This window comes from Balaenoptera ricei, chromosome X (assembly GCF_028023285.1).
Source record: "Balaenoptera ricei isolate mBalRic1 chromosome X, mBalRic1.hap2, whole genome shotgun sequence".
NCBI lineage: Eukaryota > Metazoa > Chordata > Mammalia > Artiodactyla > Balaenopteridae > Balaenoptera > Balaenoptera ricei.
This window is the reverse complement of record NC_082660.1, coordinates 30,023,849-30,046,728: the sequence shown is the minus strand read 5'-3', so window position 1 is coordinate 30,046,728 and position 22,880 is coordinate 30,023,849. Positions and strand designations below refer to the sequence as shown.

General features: G+C 34.9%; 1 protein-coding gene across 6 annotated transcripts in view; it reads left to right on the top strand.

The window, feature by feature from the left end:
- The window catches only part of DMD (dystrophin), a 2,476,968-nt gene that overhangs the window by 1,203,271 nt on the left and 1,250,817 nt on the right, over positions 1 to 22,880 (top strand). For all 6 annotated transcript variants that reach the window (XM_059910880.1, XM_059910875.1, XM_059910877.1 and 3 more), the window contains 3 exons: positions 15,090 to 15,269; positions 15,573 to 15,701; positions 17,360 to 17,530. In XM_059910880.1, the coding sequence (XP_059766863.1) occupies positions 15,090 to 15,269; positions 15,573 to 15,701; positions 17,360 to 17,530 (480 nt within the window). The remainder of the gene's footprint in view (positions 1 to 15,089; positions 15,270 to 15,572; positions 15,702 to 17,359; positions 17,531 to 22,880) is intronic.

The following is a 22,880-nucleotide window of genomic DNA, read 5'->3' as shown; positions in this document are numbered from 1 at the left end:
TTGGGATCAATGACAATCATGTATTTAGGTGCAGGCTGGGCTGCTATAAGAAATAAGCCAAAATTCCATTTGCCAGATCTTAATCACATGATCATATCTAGCCTTCAGGGAGGGTGGCAAAAGATGGTCTCTATCTGGCTGGGTAGCCAGTGTGTCCTGCTGAAATGATGAGTAGGTCTTATAAATGAAGAAAGAGAGAATGCATTCTCGGGGACAGACAGCAGTTTTGGCCAGAGCAGTATCAACTTTTCCTTTCCCATCCTAAGATAAAGACAGAGGAAGTCCTGAATGATCTATCTATCTATATATATATGACCTACTGATGGCAGTTTCAACCATAAGTACTCATAAATAAACAAAAAAGCCCAGAAAATATTTATGATCTATTAAAGTATAAAATATGGTAAAACATCCATGGGACATGTAGAGGATTCATTAAAATGATCCAGGCTTCATTCTGTCATCCTTCCCTTAATGGTAGGGACAATATATTTGGTTGTTCATATCCAGTTTAATGGATATGTTAGTTTACTAGGGCGGCCTAACAAAATACCACAGACTGAGAGGCTTAAAGAACAGAAGTTTATTTTCTCACAGTTCTGGAGGCTGGAAGTCTGAGGTCAAGGCTTTGGCAGGGTTGTTTTTTTCTGAGGACTCTCTCCATGCCTTGTAAATAGCTGTCTTCAGATGGTCTTCCCTCTGTACATGCATGTCTCCCAATTTCTCTTATAAGGACACTAGTCATATTGGATTAGGGTCTACCCTAATGACCTTTTTTTTTTTTTAACTTAATTACCTCTTTAAATGTCCTGTCTGCAAATAGGGTCACATTCTGAGGTATTAGGGTTAGGACTTCATCATACGAATGTTGAGGGGACACAATTCATCCCATATTAGTAGAGTAGCTTTCTAAATATAATGAGGAATGCTAACATAATGGTGCACAAAGGAGTAGAGCTATACATGAAGGGAATTTGAGCAATTCTGACTATAATTTATAACTGACTGAGGTGAAACTACAAAAGTATGCCACATATGAACTCAAAATTCCGGAGTCTCCATAAGGTCATTGAATATGTCACCTAAGGAGATACGTTTGCTTTAGCCTCACCATAAAATCATTAAAATATCATAAGATAAAGAACTTGGCAAGGTTTCTAGATAATCCTTGTCATATTAGAAAGCTTGAGTGTTCTGGAGATGGCTCAGCTTATTGAGTCTATCTGAAGTATTTTCCATAAAGCTCTGGAGCAATACTAATTTGAGATCCAACAGGAGAAAAAGGATAGAAATCTGGCATTTTTCTTTGTCTATATGATAATTTATCACTCTTTCTTGATCTTTTGAAACACTAAGCTGCTAATGATATACTTTTAGACCCCTTAGTGGTCAAATGAAAAGGATACACATTTACATCTTAATTACATAATTTTTTAATAAACTCATTTGGAAGGTGCTGAAGCTTTTTCAAAAATTACAGTCATATAGTAAAAACATGCAGCTTACAGATATAAAGCACTCACATTTATGATAATGATTCTACTTTCTTAAAATGAAAAAAAAGTTAAACTTTCATATATGAAACCCCATGACTCCTTAGTATATTCTCATTTCAAATGCTTTCTTGGTAGATGGAGAACTTGACTCAGACTGTTAGTCTCACCTGCCATTTCAAAAGATAAATGTCAGATTTCTTTTCAAAACAAATTCATTTATTTATTTTTGGTTTCTTTTTATTGAAGTATAATTGGCATATAACATTGTATTAGTTTAAGGTGTACAGCATAAAGGTTCGACATTTGCATACACTGTGAAATGATCACCACGGCAAGTCTCATTACCATCTGTCAATATGCAGAGTTACAAATCTTTTTCTTCTTGTGGTGAGAACTTTTAAGATTTACTTTTTTGGCAACTTGAAAATTTGTAATATAATTTTGTCAACTATAGTCACCATCCTGTACATTACATCCTCATGACTTATAACTGCAAGTTTGTACCTCTTTTTTTTCATTTCCCACGTTCTTTTTATTTTTTCTTTAATGTAGTCAGTAGCACAAGCTTAATCACTTATTCGAAAATCAAGTGATGTTCTTTCCACCTCATGCATCATCACCAGCAATAAAAATCCTGAGATTGGGACGTTTCAGGCAGCGTTTTGATACCGCAGTAGGTGGAAAAAATCCAACTTTTTTTTTCTTTTGCGTTTTAGTAGCCATTGGCATTTTATTTTTTCTTCCAGTTTTACTGAGATATAATTGACATACAGCACTATATAAGTTTAAGGTGTACTCCATAAAGATTTGATTTATGTACATCATGAGATGATGACCACAATATGTTTAGTTAATATCTATCATCTCATATACAAACAAAAGAAAAGAAAACTTTTTTCCTTGTGATGAGAAATCTTGGCATTGACTCTCTTAACGACTTTCATATATAATATACAGCAGTGTTAATTAATCATGTTGTACGCTATATCCCTGAGTACTTGTTTATGTTAAAACTGAAAGTTTGTATCTTTTGACCACTTTCATCCAATTTCCCCTCCCCCAACCCCCTACTCTGATAACCATAAATCTGATCTCTTTTTCTATGAGTTTGTTTGTTTTTAAAGTATAATTGACCTACAAAACTATGTTACTTCCTGGTACACAATATATTGATTTTATATTTCTATACATTACAAAATGATCACCATGATGTCTAGTTACCATCTGTCACCATACAAAGATTATTATTATTTACTGTATTCCCCACACTATGTATTTCATACCCATAACTCATTTATTTTATAACTGTAAGTTTGCACCTCTTAATCCCCTTCCCCTATCTTGCCCCCATCCTCTGGCAACTACATGTTTGTTCTCTGTATGTATGACTCTGTTTCTATTTTGTTATTTATTTTGTTTTTTAGATTCCACATATAAGTGAAATCATATGGTATTTGTCTTTGTCTGTACCTCTTGAACGCCTCCTTCACCCATTCTCCCACACCCCAACACCCTTCCCCTCTAGCAACTACCAATCTGTTCTCTGTAAGTTTTGTTTTTTTGGATTCCCCATATAAGTGAAATCATATGGTATTTGTCTTTCTCTGTCTGACTTACTTCACTTAACATAATACCATCAAGGTCCATCCATGTTGTAGCAAATTTCAAGATTTCATTCCTTTTTATGGCTGAGTTGTATTCCAGTGTGTGTGTGTGTGTGTGTGTGTGTGTGTGTGTGTGTGTGTGTGTGTACATCACATCTTCTTTATCCATTAATACATCAGTGGACACTTAGGTTGTTTTCATATCTTGGCTATTGTAAATAGTACTGCAGTGGACATACAGGTGCATGTATCTTTTAGAATTATTGTTTTCATTTTCTTTGGATAAATACCCAGAAGTAGAATTGCTGGATCATATGATAGTTTTATTTTAATTTTTTTTTGAGGAACTTCCATACTGGTTTCTGTAGAGACTGCACCAGTTTACATTCCCACCAACAGTGCACTAGGGTTGCCTTTTCTTTACATCTTTGCCAACACTTATTTCTTGTCCTTTTGATAATAGCCATTATGACAGCTGTGAAGGGGTATCTCATTGTGATGATTAACATTTCCCTGATGATTAGTGATATTGAGCATCTTCCCATGTGCCTGTTGACTATCTGTATGTCTCCTTTGGAAAAAAAATATCTATTTAGATCCTCTGCTCATTTTTTAATCAGATTGTTTGTTTTTTTTCTTACTGAATTGTATGAGCTCTTTATATATTTTGGATATTAACCCCTTATAGATATGTGATTTGCAAATATCTTCTTCCATTCAGTAGATTGCCATTTCATTTTGATGATGGCTTCCTTCACTGTACAGAAGCTTTTTAGTTTCATGTAGTCCCATGGTCCCATTTGCTTACTTTTGCTTTTGTTGCAATTGCCTTTGGAATCAGATCCAGAAAATATTGCTAAGACTGATGTCCAGAAGCTTTACAGAGTTTTATGGTTTATGGTCTTACATTCAACTCTTTAATCCATTTTGAGTTAATTTTTGTATATGGTGAAAGATAGTAGTCCAGGTTTATTCTTCTGAATGTAGTTGTCCAGTTTTCCCAACACCACTAACTGAAGAGACTGTCATTCCCCCCATATTCATGGCTCCTTTGTCATAGATTAATTGGCCATATATACATGGGTTTATTTCTGGGCTATGTTCCACTGATCTATGTGTCTGTTTGTATGCCAAAACCACACTCTTTAAATTATTATAGCTTTGATGTATAATTTGAAATCAGGGAGCATGATGCCTCCACCTATATTCTTCTTTCTCAAGATTGCTTTGTCTATTCAGGATCTTTTGTGATTCTATACATATTTGAGGATGGTTTGTTGTATTTCTGGGAAAAATGTCATTGGAATTTTGATAGTGATTGCATTGAAACTGTAGTTTGCTTTGGGTAATATGGACATTTGAGCAACATTAATTCTTCCAATCCATGAGCATGGAATATCTTTCCATTTATTTGTGTTTTTTTCACTTTTTTCATCAGTGTCTTACAGTTTTAAGTGTATAGGTTCTTTAACTCCTTGGTTAAATTTACTCCTAGGCATTCTATTCTTCTTAATGAAATTGTAAATGGGTTTATTTTTTTAATTTCTCTTTCTGATACTTTTAGTGTATCAAAATGCAACCGATTTTTGTGTATTGATTTTGTACTCTGCTAAGTTACTGAATTTATTAGCTTTAAAAGTTTTTTGGTAGAGTCTTTAGGGTTTTCTATATGTAAAGTTATGTTGTCCACAAATAGTGACAGTTTTACTTCTTTCTTTCCAATGTGGGTGCCTATTATTTCTTTTTCCTGCTTAATTGCTCAGGCTAGTACTTCTAATTCTTGTTGAATAAAAGTGGGGGGAGTGGACAACCTTGTCTTTTTCTTGATCTTAGAGGAAAATCTTTCGGTTTTCTTCATTATGATGTTAACTGTAGGTTTGTCAAAAATGGCCTTTATTATGTTGAGGTACATTCCCTCTATATCCAGTTTGTTGAGAATTTTTATTATGGATTGGTATTGATTTTTGTCATATGCTTTTCCTGCATCTACTGAGATGATCATATGATTTTTATTCTTCATCTTGTTAACATGGTGTATCATGTTGATTGATTTGCAGAGGTTGAACCTTCCTTTCATCCCTGGAATAAATCCCACTTCATCAAGATGTATAATCCTTTTAATGTATTCTTGAATTCATTTGCTAGTGCTTAGTTGAAGATTTTTGCATCTATGTTAATCAGGGATATTGGCCTGTAATTTTCTCTTTTTGTGGTGTCCTTCTCTGGTTTTGGTATCAGGGTGATGCTAGCCTCATAACATGAGCTTGGGAGCACTTGCTCCTCTACAGTTTCTTAGAAGAGTTTGAGAAGGACAGGTATTAAATATTCTTTGAATATTTGATAGACTTCATCACTGAAGTTGTCTGGTCCTGGACTTTTGTTTGTTGGGTGTTCTTTGGTTATTGATTCAGTCTCCTTACTAGTAATTGGTCTATTCATATTTTTTATTTCTTCATGATTCAGTCATTGAAGATAGTATGTTTCTAGGAATGTATCCATTTCTTGTAGGTTGTCCAATTTGTTGGCATATAATTGTTCATAGTAGTCTCTTATGGTCCTTCATATTTGTTTGGTATCAGTTGTAGTTTCTCCTCTTTCATTTCTGGTCTTATTTATTTGAACCCTCTCTCTTTTTTTCTTAGTGAGTCTACCTAAAGGATTGTCCATTTTGCTTATCTTTCCGAAGGACTTGTTCTTAGTTTCATTGATATTTTATGTTGTTTTTTTGGTCTCTATTTCATTTATTTCTGCTCTGACCATTATTATTTCCTTCTTTCTAATAACTTTGGGCTTTGTTTATTCTTCTTTTTCTCTTTCCTTTAGGTGTAAAGTTAGATTGTTTATTTGAGATTTTCCTTATTTCTTGAGGTAGGCCTATGTTTCTATGAACTTTGAACTTCCCTCTTAAAACTGCTTTTGCTCCATCCCATAGATTTGGTATGTTATATTTCCTTTTGCATTTGTCTCAAGGTATTTCTTTAAATTTCTTCTTCGATTTCCTCATTGACCCATTGGTTGTTCAGTAGTAGGTTGTTTAATCTCCACATATTTTTACTGATTCTTCTGCTTTTTCTAGTCTTCTGTTGAACTCCTCTAGTGTATTTTTAAGTTCAGTTATTATAATCTTCAGCTCTTTGGTTTCTGTTTGGTACTTATATTTTCTGTCTCTGTTGAAGTTCTACCTGTATTCATCCATTCTTCTGGGTTCAGTGAGCATTTTTTGACCATTACTTTGAAATATTTATCAGGTAAATTCCTTATCTCCATTTCATTGAGATTTTTTTTCCTGTGGTTTTTTTTTACTTCTCCATTCATTTGGAACCTATTCCCCTATCTCCTCATTTTGCTTGGCTCTGTGTTTGTTTCTGTGTGTTAGGTGAAACAGCTAATTCTCCCAGTCTTGCAGGAGTGGCAAGGAAAAAAAAATTAAAATAACAGGAATAAAACATTTTGGAATAATAATAATGGAAATAAGATGAAAAGTTTATAATGGGAATTGCAAAGTTAAACGTTAATACTAATTTGAAATTCCTAAAGCCCAGTAGCTGTTTCATTCTATTTTTTTTAATTTTTGGCTGCATTGGGTCTTCATTTCTATTTGCGGGCTTTCTCTAGTTGCAGCAAGCGAGGGCTACTCTTCGTTGTGGTGTGTGGGCTTCTCATTGCGGTGGCTTCTCTTGTGGAGCACGGGCTCTAGGTGCACAGGCTTCAGTAGTTGTGGCATGCGGGCTCAGTAGTTGTGGCTTGTGGGCTCAGTAGTTGTGGCTCATGGGCTCTAGAGCACAGGCTCAGTAGTTGTGGTGCACGGGCTTGGTTGCTCTGAGGCATGTGGGATCTTCCTGGACCAGGGCTCAAACCCGTGTCCCCTGCATTGGCAGGCAGATTCTTAACCACTGGGCCACGAGGGAAGTCCCTCATTCTATTTTTAAATGCAACAATCTGCCTCCATCAGAGTAGTGATAAAGAGGGAAAAATTAATATTAAGATTTTGATAGAGTGGATCACTTCTAGCTGCATGGTCTGGACAACAGAGATGCCATAAGAAAACCACAACTGTGATGTTTGTCACTCCATGAATGATCACATATATTCCCTCTTTGTACTGTACAAATCTCTGATAATGGATTTTGCCAGGTTGAGGTCAGAAACACTGATGGCTCTAGTGTAGAGACAGAGACAACAGAAGGGGAGGGTAAGGCTAACTAGGGGAGGTTACCAGCACCTGGGGGAGTTGGAGTACCAGCACTGTACAAGATCCCTGAGCTGTCATGATAACCCCTACTCTCTTAGACTACTACATGGGCATTAACAGTTTCACTTGCCAAAAGGAAAGGGAAGGTATCTGTCTTGTTCACTGGTTTTTCCCATGCGCATAAAATAGTATCTAACATGTAGTACATGCTCAATAAAAATCTCTTCGATATAATAAATTGTAATTTAAGAGATAAAAATTAAAAGAATGCCAAAGTGTTTCTTGAGAGAAGAGAAAAATGCTGATTTGCTTTCAAAGTTTGGTAAGTTTTAGAACAGATGGAAACAATCATCTGACCAAATGCTCCCATTTTATAGATAAGAAAATACAAGTCCTGGTATATAGCAAATCTGCAACTAGAATCCAACACGATCTCTGATTTTAAGGTATCTAAAGTGACAAAAAGCTATTCATCGTCCACAATGAGAATAAAATACAGCATGGCTGAACTTGAAGTGCACAATATATAAGTCCACATAAAAATAATAAAATGAAAATTCTGTGTGCATTTATCACCTATTTTAGTCTGTAGTCTATTGCCACTGGTGTGATATTAGATTTTAAATATTATTTGTTAATGTCTTAAAATCATGGCCCAGTGGTTAGAACTCTGTGCTTTCACTGCGAAGGGAACAGGTTCAATCCCTAGTCAGGGAACTAAGATCCTGCAAGCCACGCAGCATGGCCAAAAAAAAAAAAAAAAAAAAGAATCACTTTGGTTATTTGGATATAAGTAAATCAATTCTGAATATCCCATTACTGGTCCCAGTCGTTTAGCATATGAATTGAGGACAGAAATATAACCATTGGAAAATAAATATTTCTGTAATTAAATAGAAGTTTATATCTCTGATGATCATTATGTCTGGAAAATATAAGCTTCAGCAAAGTTTAATCTACATGATTTTCTGATTTAACGGCTAACAGATTTCTTTCATTCTAATTTAATTTCAGTAGTCAAAAATTCAAAGCCAGTTAAATAAGTCAGCTACATTAAAGCCCTTTAATATTCACAGTGTTATCTAAAAATTAAAATGGTTAAATATCATTCCCTAGAAAAATAATTTTTGTCCTCTAATAGTTTAAAGGTTTAATAGTGTAACAGTTTAATCCATCAGCTTTTTGGATAATTCATATTTACCATTTTACATAAATTGACCATTAGTTTTTATTAACAGTAGTCTTGGGATACCAAGAGTTACGTGTTAGAATCACACACACACACACACACACACACACACACACGCATAAATGTTGAGTTTAACTCAGGGTATTAAATAATGCAAAATAATTGATGTCTAAATAGCCACTTATGTAACAAGTCATGATTTTCACATTTATTTCAGGGACAAATTTTTATAATAGTCAACAGTAGGAACAACAATTATAACTTTCCTCAATTATCCTTCTGCTGTCACTTCAGTGCTAAAATTTAATGACAGTTATCCACTAAGATCTCATGACATAATGTATCATTCTGTTTTGCCAGTGGTTCTCAGCATTGGCCTCACATTGAAATCACCTGGGGAACTTTAAAAGCCTACCAGTGCTGAGGGCCTGCCCGCAGAAATTCTGATTTAATTGGTCTGAGTGTGGCCAGTGTCTCTAATATTCAGTAAAGTTTGAGAACCACTAGCTAGTGCAGTACAAGCAGTCTTACGAGATCTACATTCAGTTTAGCCAATGATATCCTGTAGTTTTTTTTTTTTTTTTTTTACAATTACCTTTCATGGTTTAAAGAGATCTGGCCTCTGGTCTTAGATTATCTGGATAATTGCATCAACTCATCACTCCCCTTAGCTATAAAAGCATGAGAACTACTACTTATTTCTACAGTCTGTCACACTATCATTCCCATGAAAAATTACATATCTTTTTTAAAGAGAGCACAGTAATTTATCTGTGAAGTGAAATAACACTAGCAGATCATTAACTTGGTACAATGAATGCATCAAGCAGCTGTTACTTAGAAAATAGAACATCTGTTAAATGCCACTGGAGTCACTATTCACTGTCATTATAGTTATAGCTATAATTTCTGTTCTGCATATTCTGCTTTCATGAAATTCTTTTTTAATAGGCAATGCATTATTAATAAAAAGTCAATACACATTGGTATAAAATCCACTATTTAATGTTTTATATTCTTTTAAAATTTATCATTTATTATTGCATCACATTAGCCTAATAATAAAATATGTTCGAATCCTTGGACCATGGCAGAGTAATGTAGGACCTGAAAAAACAATTAATATCATGTTTTATCACATTTAAGACAGATTGAATGATACACTGTTGATTTAATTACAGCTACTGTGGATCAAAAGAAACACCACCACCTTAAATGTGAACATAAATTGTACGTTTTATCTCAATTTCAGAGACCTTAATATGTGACAAATGTACACCTTAGAATTTCAGTAATGTGGTAAATTTGTTCACTTTCTTCCCATGAATATGTTTTGTAGCTAAAGGTGAAAACTCTCTCCCATTTCTGATGACCAGAAATGGTATAATATTTATGCAGACTGACTGAAGGCAGAATTCACTTGGTGCGGGTAACCTTTTAAAATACCTTTTTTGGGTGTGTTAGTTAACTCTTCATCCGTATAGTGGGAACTTGCACAAGAGATAAAGAAAGATCAAATAAACAGGAATTTTGTAGCATCCTAGTAAAGGATGGAAAATATATGGAAATGGTGTTATGGCACACATTTGACTAAAGGTGGGACTGAGTGAAGATAGAATCTATGGGACAGGGGACACCTAAGAGATAAAAAAAAGGGGAGAGGGATGAATTGGGCGATTGGGATTGACATGTTATACACTGATGTGTATAAAATTGATGACTAATAAGAACCTGCTGTATAAAAAAATAAATAAAATAAAATTCAAAAATTCAAAAACAAAGAATTCATAAAAAGAAAAGGGGAGAGGATGGGAATAGTAGGAAATCAGATTGAGAAGCTATCCTAAGAATATAAATCCATCAGAAATTCCAGGAGAGTTTGTGGCAAGCATTGGACCTCTGAAAATGTGAAATGGGTGAAAGAGAGGGTCAAGCCCAAGTGGGTTTTGTTTCTCTGCCCCTGTTAGAAAATATCTGTGGATGTGTTCCTATGGGACCAGATAATTAATCCAACACTTTTTACTATTTTACCTTTAAATCAATTAAAGATGTTTCCATCACATAATTTTATGATCAACAGAGATGACAGAACAGGTTTTTCCAGCCTGCTACCTCATCAGTGAAGAGAGTTGATGAAGCTGATAGTGGAATCCTGAACCTCTCATGCCATTTAAAATTAGACTCAAGTGACTTAACTTATAGGTATGAGGGATGAATCAGAATGTAGTTTCCATCCTTCACATGAACACATGGGTGGGTGTCTTAATTAGGAGAAATTAACCTATGCTACCCATTTCTTTTATTATAAGAAAATTGTTCTAGCATTTAAAAAATTGCTATGGCTATGAAAAAGTCGAGAGCAAATTTGTTTCTTTAAAATCATAGAGGTTAGTGTTTAATATTTCGACTATTCTGGAGCTATCAAATGTTACAAATTAAAGATATGGAAAATAAAGAAAAATGTTAGATATTGTGGCAATTGATATTTACATTGAGTTCTACTCTTATCTGACATTTTTTTTTCCTGTATCATAAAACCCCAGAGCACCAAGTAGATAGTTCACATTAAGCTGCTGTTGAAACTCCTGTAACTAGACTTATGACCATGTCATAGGTCAAAATAAAACTGTGTCCATAATTTTGCTTTTAATTCAACCTTAAAATTGATCCTAGAATCTGTCACACTACTGCATGATTGAAAAAACTAAGAGAGCTGATTTACAATTTATTCAATTTAATCATTGAATTTGAACTTGCCCATTCAGAAGGGTAGACCTTCCCAAACCCTCTCCAACCCTCACCTCATAAGGCAACAGAAGAAACCATGTGTGCTGAGGATTGAATGCCTTTTAAGAGGAAGAAGTGTATTTTCAATTCTTTCTCCCCGTCTCACCAACCTCATAAATAAGTCTACCTTTCTTAAAGAGGTAAGGGTATAGAGAGAATGGCAAACACAGTAGCTGTAGTTTAATTCAGTAATTCAGTTCTCAATACATCTGCAAGTATAGACACTCTTCTGTTAAGGGAGACTTTTAGAGCGTGGCAAAATGGTTCCTTGACATCATAAAATACATGTTTTTAGTTTCCAGTGAGTACCCCATATTCCCCTTTTGGTGGCTTTTGATTCCAACCTTCGTACTTTCTCATCGTGTTATACTTTGTCTTTAGTCAGTCTAAACCATCCAGTCCTTTATGGTAAACTCTGGTTTCAAGTATCACCTCTCCCTTGAAGCCATTCATGCTTATCCCAGCCATGAATTATCTTTTCCTCAAAATTATGTTCTTTCTAATATGAAATCAAATTGTTTGCTTGTGTTTCAACTTTTCTCTGCAGCTACACTTTAGACAGCATTAGAGCAAGGTATGCAGAGACTGCCTCCTTCCTTATCTCTGGCAGTGAATGGCACAGTGCAGAGTGGGTATTAAGCGTCTAATGTACATTGACTCATTGAAATTTAAGTAAGATCTTCACAGAGCAAGATCAGCATATTTTTTAAAATCTAAGATCCTGTTATTTGTAAGCCATGCCATTAATTAAAAATGCTTTTGTGGGGGAAAATAAAAAATCCATTAAACGAGCACAATATTTTCCTAACCAAAAATAGCATTTATACAAATGATTCAATACCAGTTTATTCTTGAATACCACATGTAAAGGTTTGACTTTAGGTCTTTTCACAGTAGGAGTGTAAATTTTCTCCTGATTCACTTTTGGCCATAAGCTGTTATAAACTACCACAAGGAACACTGGTTTTTTTTCAAGCTCATGTTCATGATGGTGTTAACTTCAACATGTTTGAGTTTTATCTTATAACATTGAAAAACAAATGAAACCAGAAATTAGTCCACATTTCCTGTTTTCTTGTTCTTATTAACTGAATGAAGTATCACTGGACATTAAACATTTTCTCTTGAAAATTAGCTGGAGAATTTGGGTAGATTCTAATGCATAATAGTTGTTTGTGACCCATTAACTGTTTGCAACAGTATTTCCCAAATTCAAAACTTCTCTGATCTCTTCTGAGATTTGGAAATTTCCACTGCCTTTAATCGCATTGCCTGGCTTAGAAGGGACAAATGTCTGTGTACGCAACAACTTTTTGTATCAAAGCTTAAACATAGTATCATCTTTCTGAAGTTATTTTAAGAGATAGTTAGTGATCCAAATATAAATTAAGCTTTAACTTTAACTTTGTGAGGTGTTACCTTTACGAGTAAATGAACTATAGTGACAAGGCACTAGTCTGGAATATAGGAAGTAGGAAATGCTCATTTACATATATTTTCATATTTTTGTCATACTCAAATATAAGTTTTATAAGGGTAAGGACTTTGTGTCTCTATCATTTTATCCACAGTGCCTAGAATAGTGGCTACCACCTATGGTTGTAAAGATTGTGTACTACACAAGGGTGCAGACAAAGGGAATGAAAGAGCTGGAATCTAGCCCATGAGCACTCACAAGTCAAACTGCAAAAGGGCTTTTTCCACCCAAAGATGGCATTTCTCATAATTTCCTAAAAGACACTAGGTAAAATCACCTACATCCCTGCTGTAATAGTGACCCATTTAGCAGGAGCTCAGTAACATTTGTGATTAATACCTGAAGGAATTCCTTTTATGAATTGCTAAGCTCACTCATGTGCAACAGATGACACCTACATTACAAATAGGCCTTTGCATGGTAGCTGATAAGTTCATTTAGCATTAATTACCTTAATTTCATATATTTTTTATTTTGAAAAAGAAAAACAAATAGAAAAGCATATATTAGAATTGAAGAAACAGTGATTGTCTTTTGTATAGAAATTATTTTATACCATCTTTTAACCTCATTTATTCCCCTGCTTATTTGATAGCCAAAGCAAAAGCAAAATGTGTATATGTGTGTGTGTGTGTATTTATATATATTTTGAGTAGACCAGGACCTGAGAGTATGGAGGAAAGGCAGCCATAAGAGTTATTTCTGTATACTACAAATATAGAAATGCACCTTGAGAACATACAGGACTAAGGATATATGCTGGCCTCATAGAGACCATCTTCCTGTCGTTTACTTGGACCACTTTTCTTACTCTCTGTGCATATATTTCATTTGCCTCTTTGCAAAAGGTCTCCCTCCACTTCTTGTCATTGCTGCTCCCCAGTGATTTTGTCTTACTATGGCTTTGTCTTGCTGTGGTAAAGACGTCCGCTCCATTTCCAATGACTTCTCAGCTGGGGTATTACCATAGTCTCTGTATCTCTCAGTTAAACTTCTTGAGAGAATATCTGTTTGGCTCAGACTTATCCACCAGGAAGGTCCAACAGCTGTATGTGGGCGAGGGAGGGATGGGGGCAGAGGCAGGGAAGTGCAAGATGGTCATGTGGTCCGCCATGACACGTCACAAGAAAGGGTGTAGGTAGAACTGACAGTAAAGTTTATACTAGGATCAGTTTTCCATCAACTCTCTACATAATTTCTAATATTAAATGTGCTTATTTTCAGGTTTGAAAATCAAGTCTTAGGAAGTGCTGGTGCTCTCTTAGGGGATTTTAATAGTATCTCTTTAATTTACTTCTAACTGAAATTAAGCATTTTTTCAATTATGAGTGTGAGCAACAAACCCCAGCAGTATCAGTAGTTCCTGTGACTTTGCCAGCAGTCCCAGATGAAATTCTGACAGATAATTTTATATCACATTCTAGTCATTGAATATAATTCAAAACACTAGTGGTGCTAATCACTACTTTGAAATTATCCTAAAGGTCTGTTGCTAGATCATTGTAGTTACACATGTTATGAAAGAAAACATGTATTACTATCTCACAAATTTTAAAAATATATTTTGTATATTTTATTTAAGTATAATTGTTTTTAATTTTAAATCCATTGCATTTAATTTTATCCTTTTAAAAACATTATTATGAGAAAGGATACTTAAGTTTCACCAGATGCCAAACAGGTTTGTGGCACCAAAAATTTGAAAGTACCTGCAGTAGAAATACAAGAGTGCAATAATTGCTGAATTTTCTAAAAGCAGTTGCTTAGCCACATAGCACAGGGAGATCAGCTCGGTGCTTTGTGACTGCCTGGAGTGGTGGGATGGGGAGGGTGGGAGGGAGACGCAAGAGGGAGGAGATATGGGGATATATGTATATGTATAGCTGATTCACTTTGTTATAGAGCAGAAACTAGCACACCATTGTAAAGCAATTATATTCCAATAAAGATGTTAAAAAAATAAAATAAAAATAAAAATATGGTAAATAAATAAATAAAAGCAGTTGCTTATTTGTGGATGGGTTTTCTGAGATCTACCTTTAGCCAATACATATACAAATTAAGTAAATATGAATATGTTTAGATGGACAGTATGTATGTTTATTATTAAATATGTGCAATCATAAATAAATAAGTCAGTCATGTTTATGTATGCATACATATTCATATATACCCAGTAAGGAAACTACAGTGTATATGGTATGATTTTCATCATTCCTAAAGACATGGTTGAAAGTTTAAACCCTTGAAAAATCTTACCATAGTAACTGGACGCATAGCCATTTCAAAAGCTTTAAGTCTTAAGACGACAGTACTCGAAGCTCAAATGCTGTTCTTTTCACAGGCTACTCAGAAAGAGATTGAGAAACAGAAGGTTCACCTAAAGAGCATTACAGAGCTAGGAGAGGCCTTGAAAGCAGTTTTGGGCAAGAAGGAGACCCTGGTGGAAGATAAACTGAGTCTTCTGAATAGTAACTGGATAGCTGTCACTTCCCGGGCAGAAGAGTGGTTAAACCTTTTGTTGGTAAGAGAAGAGGCTGGAAGATTTTCAGCCCCTCTCCATCACGAGAAAGAAATTATATAAGCTTTAAATAATAGTATTTGTGTTAGCAAATTCTTCAATTCCACATAAATGTTGGACCTTATCTCAATATCTATTTCTATAGTGTAATATATTTTTTGCATGTTTGTATTCTATATGGAGATTGCACCTAAAAGTAATTTGAATGATACTACATTTTTGTCTTTTAAAATTGTACAAAGTAGGACAAATATTTTAAAATATCGTCTAACTAATACTATGTCATGGTATGCCTCTAAAATTAAGGAATACCAGAAACACATGGAAACCTTTGACCAGAATGTGGATCACATCACAAACTGGATCATTCAGGCTGATACACTTTTGGATGAATCTGAGAAAAAGAAACCACAGCAAAAAGAAGACGTACTTAAGGTAGCAAATAAACTATTATGAAAAGTAATTTTCACACTGTGCAACAGTTATATCAATCATCTTTGTCCTAAAAGATACAAAGGACTTCTTAATAAGAGTGAAAAAAGTCTTCCTCTCTTCCTTCCCCTCCTCCTTCCTTCCTTTCCTTTCTCCTTTAATGCCTTCTTTCCTTCCCTCCCTACTTCTTTAATTCAAATGGGAGTTCATGACTTTGAAGAGCCCTGTAATCTGGATATCTGTCCATATCGACCTCTCAGCTAATTACACGCAACTTAAAATCTGCTGAGAAAAGGATTCCCGGATTTATTTTGGTGTTATATTGCAAATTCATGCCCATTTAAATAGTAATACTATATTCTTGTACCTAACACAAAGATTAGTTTCTCAGCATCGTTCACAGACCATCTGAGTAAACAACGGGAGTCCAATCTATGGACATTTTGCCTATGTGATGTCTAAATCTTAGTAATTAGTAACAATACTGAGCTTATATAAAACTGAATTTTTCATTCTTAACTATATGTAAACTAAACATGGCTTCGTGTTCTCTCTTTTTTGTATTGAAACCGATTATTAGGACATCCTAAGCTGTCTTTCTCAATGGCAACTTAGTCTTTACTTTAAAAAAAAAAAATGGTTCCTGTAAAAGGATATGAGGGGTATAATGTGCAAATGTAACTTACTGATGCTATAATATCTCTATTTGATGACAGTTTTTTCAGTTAAATAGGAAGAATTGCATGTGAAGAAGTCTCATATAAATTAAACAATGCCTTACTTTGTTTTGTTGAAATTTTCAATAATTTTGACTAGTGGGTTACTATTTAAAGAATGCTTTAAAATTGTAGTTTCTGTCTATACAATTCATTTGTTTATTTTTTATGAAATTGATATTTTCTAAGGATTACAATTCCTTTTTAATGAAAAACTGTAAATGTATTTCAGGCTGTCCCCCAGACATATTTACCCTATTGTCTGTACCTTATTTTGCTCTTCCTTCTCCTTTGATGTGTAGGTAAGGGATGTTCCTTCAGGGTCTTTGGAAAAATAGGAACTGAGTTATTTCACTTACAGCCTCTCCAACCCCTTGAGTCAGACAGAGCTTTCCTCAATCCCTCTGTCTGTGACACAGAATTCCTATCTGTTAGAAAATCCATTTTTTCCATGGCAATCGATATGATAAAGAAAAAGGGAACTTGTAAGTACTCGGAAGGAATAGAAAATTGTTCTTCAGCTACCTTCCTTCCTGAGCACATATTCAGGTTGTTCCACAGCTTTGAAATTCAGGAAAGATAAAATAAGACTAAATATAAAATACTACGATTGTTGCCAGCAACATAGAAAAGTTGTTTTCCATAGAAAAGGAAAACATCCCTTGTCCTTCTTCAGACTAAGGAAATACTTTCAATAAACATAGATCAAACGTAAGCAAGAACAGTGACCTATTTTCCTGAGGTCACACACATTCTCACTCTACTCCTATTTTATGGAAGTTGGCTTTTTACTCCCTCCATTTTCTCTCCATGTGCTCTTCCTCTTTCTCTCTCTTTCTCTCCCCCTCTCCCTCACTCTTTCTTTTGCTTTCTCACTCTTTCGCTCTCTTTCAACTTCCATTTAATTACTAACTTTAAGCCCTGTCTCTTGCTCACGGAATATAGCGTTTAAAGGCTGAAATGAATGACATACGCCCAAAGGTGGACTCCACCCGTGACCAAGCAGCAAACTTGATGGCAAACCGCGGCGACCACTGCAGGAAAGTAATAGAGCCCAAAATCTCAGAGCTCAACCATCGATTTGCAGCCATTTCTCACAGAATTAAGACTGGAAAGGTAGGAAGATCTGCTCCAAGGTGGAAACTAGTGATAAATGATCTCTTGCGAAGGTTGCGCAGTACCCTGAAGGGGGCAGGCGACCCTCACAGCAAGGTTTTCAAAAGGAAAATGAAGGCCAAAATGTATTTGAGGAAATTTTACCATTGAATCTCATGGGAGATCAATCTCTCTCCCTTTTTCCCTCCCTACCCCCTGTATCCCTCTCTCTGTCATTTTGTTTTCCATGGCACAGCTCGTCTAGAACTGCATTCTGCACTGGTTTACATATGTACTTTCAGGGGTAACCTGCAGCACAGTAACAAATAGCATGCTGCAGGCCAACAGCAGCAACAACAAAAAAGCACAAAAGACATATATCTAAAGAAAGCACTACTGACATATTTTGCCAAATATAATATTGCTTGTGTGTGATATGGAAGAAATATCCAAAATGAGGTCTTGTACATCTCCTGCATGATCTAGGGTTTCTGTACATTTTTACTGGTTGTGCACATGTGTGTATGTGTGTGTATTTTAACTTGCTCTTGCTAGTTGCCGATACTTACTGTGATAAAATCCATTAGATTATAATGACATGCAGGCCATGAGGACAAATAATTGCAAAGCTTATATATCCTAATTTTTGTAATTTTATATGTCTATTTATACTTATTCTAGTTAATGAAGAACCAGGGTATATGGAACTTCTGCATGATAACCCTTTATATTTGTGTAACATTTAATGAAGGCAAAAATCTTATCTAATAGATAGCTTGCAAAAATATATAAACACACTATTATCGAATTCGAACTCTTTGGGGAGTATCAAAATGCAAGGAATTACCTCCCAAATTTATAAAATGTAGTTTGACACATTTTTCAATGTATATGATATGCTTTCAAATACAAAAATGTATGTAAAAGAAATATATGTGTTTACATATACAGATAATTGCTAGAAATAATCTTAAATGAGAATAACATTATTGAAATATTTGTGAGAAAATGCGATATGTCAGGTAAGTTTTGATTCCTGCAAAAATAGGAGAATACATTTGAAAAATTATTTTGGTAATTATGGACACCCAGTAATAGCATGGTTTACATCTTCTAAGGCATTACTTTGTATCACTGTTATATATAATAGTACGTATATAAAGGAATTCCTAAAATATATGGAAATGTGATATGAATTTTAAATATTTTATTGCATGTGAAACATAGTTACTCTTCAAAACTCACCTTCCCAAAGCAAAAAGGTATTAGCTTACCTTAATTTGTTGCTCTTGTTTGTAATAGTTAACTAATTAGTTCTACTCATTTATATATTAAGTAAGTGATTCTCACCTGAAAAACATCTGACAGATTCTAAAATTTTATTTTTAGTCTGTAGTTGTTTTTTGTAAGAATTTACTCTGCTGTTTAAACAGACAGTTGTTTTCACTTCTGGAGATATCATTAAATGGGTAATATCTAAACAACCAAAAGTTATTTTAGTCATCTGAAAGATGAATGCTAATACTTCATTACTAAGTTTTGTATTCTTCCCATTATACTTTTTAATAAATCACTGAGCTAGAGTATATTTAAGAGTAAACAGGGTATTCTTTTCTTGATTTTTTTCAATGGTAGATTGAGATACATTATGTCACAAGACTGTGACTTGTAGGTATTGAAAAATGAGTAGAAGTCATCCTGCACCGTAGAAACTGACAAACATAGCATGGCCAAGAGAAGTTTGTGAATTGTCATTCTATATTCTGTACGAATGTGTCAGTATACTTCCAGATATCATGCGTCAGGTGAGCCATTTGATGTGTTTCTTTTATTACCCGTACTGAAGAAAAGCATAAAAGATTTTAAATCAATATTTCAACTATACATTAATTGACGACAGTCACATTTTTACTTTTCAAAGCATTCCTTTTTTCTCTAAATTCATAGAGATGACTGAATGCAATAGTTGACCCCATTTGGGGGCTTTGAAGAGATAATTAAGCTCTATCATCATGATGAAACAGAAAATATGGAGTTAAAGCATACCTGACATTTTGCTTGTTTATTCCTTGCATTAACTAATGGTATTGAGTGTCCATTGTGCTAGTGAGTATGGGAATATGACAGGATGTTAAAGATACTTGCTTAAAAATATATGTCTACAAACACAAGTTTAAGTACTTATTACAGTCATATAATATGCTTAACACTAGTACATCTTCATGGAGATGTACAGTTAATGATGAGGTGGTCCCAGCAATCACATAGTGTGGTAGGAAGAACAGTAGACATAGAAGATTGAATTCTGAACTTTGTCAGTATTAGGCAGAACATGTGATCTCTCTGCAATTCCATTTTCAGTGTTTATAAGATATGGGAGTTGAACTAGATAAGTAGCTTTTAAAAGGAAAACTATCCCACCCCACAAAGGAGTTATTATTTAGAACCGAGTGTATAAAATGGATAAGAATAGACTTATTGGATGGGGGAATTTCTGCCCTTTTATCTTTCTGCTTCGTCTGATGAGGTTCAGGAGGACAAGTTATGTGCATAGAACATGGTGTAAAATTTCTGGGTTGGATTAGTTAAAATTAGGACTAATTAGTTGTATTAGTCCCTGATAACTCTAAAATTTGTCTAATAATCTTTTGTTGATGCAATGAGGAATTTAATGACTTGTATGTGTGTTTGCTTATGGAGTAGGGTAATTTTGGCAGTGCTGGAATTCTCAGGGATAGGCTTTGATCTCAAAGTCAAGTTCCTATTAGAGTAAGGCTTATGGAAGGTAAGATTGGTTTGGAATATGACATTCTTAAGGTTGAGTTTATGGGTAGTTTTCACTTAGGAGAAAAACTTGGGAGAAAATCTGCAGTGATAAACAAAAGTAGATTGGGGGTGAATATGGATAGAACTCAGTTTAAGAACTAATTTCAGGATCCTTTCAAAGGTCAACTAGAAAGGGCAAATGAGTAGAGCAAAAATTTATCCTGAGAACTCACTGATAATGTCTGGATTCACTATTTGGTGAATATGAAGTCTTTGTGTCCTGCAAGGACTGTCCATGACAAGAAATTCCAAAATCCAGAAAGCAATGTACATTGGGTTCCTCGGTTTAGACTGGCTGAGAACTTGTCCATCGGATGCAGTTCTCAGAAGTGGTAATTTTAACTATCAGTGAGGAGCAGTGTGGCGAGAGGAAAAAAGTTCTTAACTTCAAGCCACAATAATTTGAGTGTGATCTTGGATTTGACCCTTTACCTCACAGAATCTCATTTCCATCCAGAAAAGCAATAAGATTATGCCTGTCTTATCTTAACCTCAAGATTGTGGTGAGGATCAAATGACCTAAGATATGTAAAAGCATACATTGAAAAAAATCTATAAATTATTATAATTATATAAAATGGTGAAAATAATGTCAATAATTATTTTTATCATTATATATATTAGACTTAATGGCCAAATTTTGAGGGTTAAGATGGAAATTGATGGGGAAAAGAAATGGAGGAATAGCTGATTTCTCTTTCTGGTCTCTGCTGGAATGGGCAGGGACCAAGAAGATGTGTCTTTGCTATTTCCATTGCAAGGACCAGCCTTATAGATTATTGAGTGGACCAATTTAAGAACTGGAAAGTTCTGCTTGTCCCAAATAGGACCTGTAAAATACATGAAATTCTATCTCTTCTCATTTCATTTAGGTTAATCTTATGGCTTTGAGAAAGCTTAATCTCTCCTAATATGTATGAAATCAATTTGAGAAAATGGCAGTTTTGATGGGGAGGGTCAGAGTTATAAAAATGAATCAGCCATAATTTCAGAACCCTGGGTAAAGTTGATGGAATCATTGGGGAAAGACACCACAACTCAACTCTTTCTGATTTAGGGCATCTGAACATGGTGGCATAGCATGGTGGTGGTTGGGGGGGGGATACTATCAGCAAAAGAAAGTGGCAGGAGACAGAAGCATAGAAAAGGAAATAGGAAGGCAAAAGTAAACAGACTACTTAGTCTTGTTGCTTATGGCACTTCTACCCATCTCCATCTTCTGAAAAGCCAAGTTGGAGAGGAGAGTCAGCAATTTGGGAGAGATGATATTTGAGGCAAATCTTCAAGAATTAATGAAGGAAGAGTTGGAGAAAGGGAGGAATATGAATGAGCTCGTACCAACCATGCACTTTCAGGTCACAGTGTTTGGTACTGTGGTACCTAAATTGCTAGGTAAGATGTGGATTCAAGGAGCTTATTGTTTAATAGTGGAGCAAGATATATTCATGGATACTGGGCTGACAATGAGTGTATGCTGAGTCAATTTAGCAGCCACTCCAGCAACCTAGAGGAGGTAACAATTCAGTATAAACCTATGACAAAACCTCAGGAGTGTATAGTGTGTTCGACGGAGGGTAAGTTCAGTTTGCTTATGGAATATAGAGCACAGAGCATGGAGCTTAGTGTGGATAAGACTGAAAAGGATGATGAGACATAGTGTGGGGAGAGATCATGACAACCAGACTAATAATTTATGCTTAATTCAATACTCAATGAGGAGTTCTTGATTTTTTTTTTCATGCACTGCTGAAAGATTAGCCCTGCAGTGGTTGTGAAGAGAATTCAACTGAATAATGACAGGAAGTAGGGAAACCAATTAGGAAGCTATCACAATAGTCTAGATGATAAACAGTGAGTAGCTCAAATAAACGGGTATCTGTGGGAATGGAGAGGAAGTGACAGTCTACAGCAGTGACTCTCTAACCTTTGTGTATTTGGAGGAACTGCCTTGAAGTTCCCTTCCCTTGCCTGAAGACTAAGACTCAGTAGGCCTTGGGTAGGCCTGATAATTTGCATGGCTAACAGGTTTTCGGGTGATAATTGATGCCAATGATCTAGAGACCATACTCTGAGAACCACTGGTCTACAGACATTGAGAACTAGCCTAGAGTTAAATTATTATATATGAGGGCCAAGAAGGTGATGAACTGAAAACTGACTCAGGATTCAATACTAATTGAGTCCAAAAGGCTGCCTATGAGTCTCAGAATAAAATTTGCGTCAAGATATATTCGTCACATTGTAACACTTAGCTTTAAAAGCATGTTGAGTCAATAGACCTTAGCTATATCCTATTAATATAGGCAACTACTTTATAACAAAATATTATGAAACATACACATAATTTGCTTAGTTAGATTGTGTTCTCTTCTAGAGATTTAGAAATATTTCACTTTCTATGGAACTAAAATGTTACATTATTGCCCGTGCAATTGGTACTAACCAAAAGAAAGGTGAACTTGTTTGCTGTGTCTTCATTCTTTATTAAGATTTATGTGCCGTTGGATATTATATACAATATGTTCCTTAATTTCTATATGAGCCT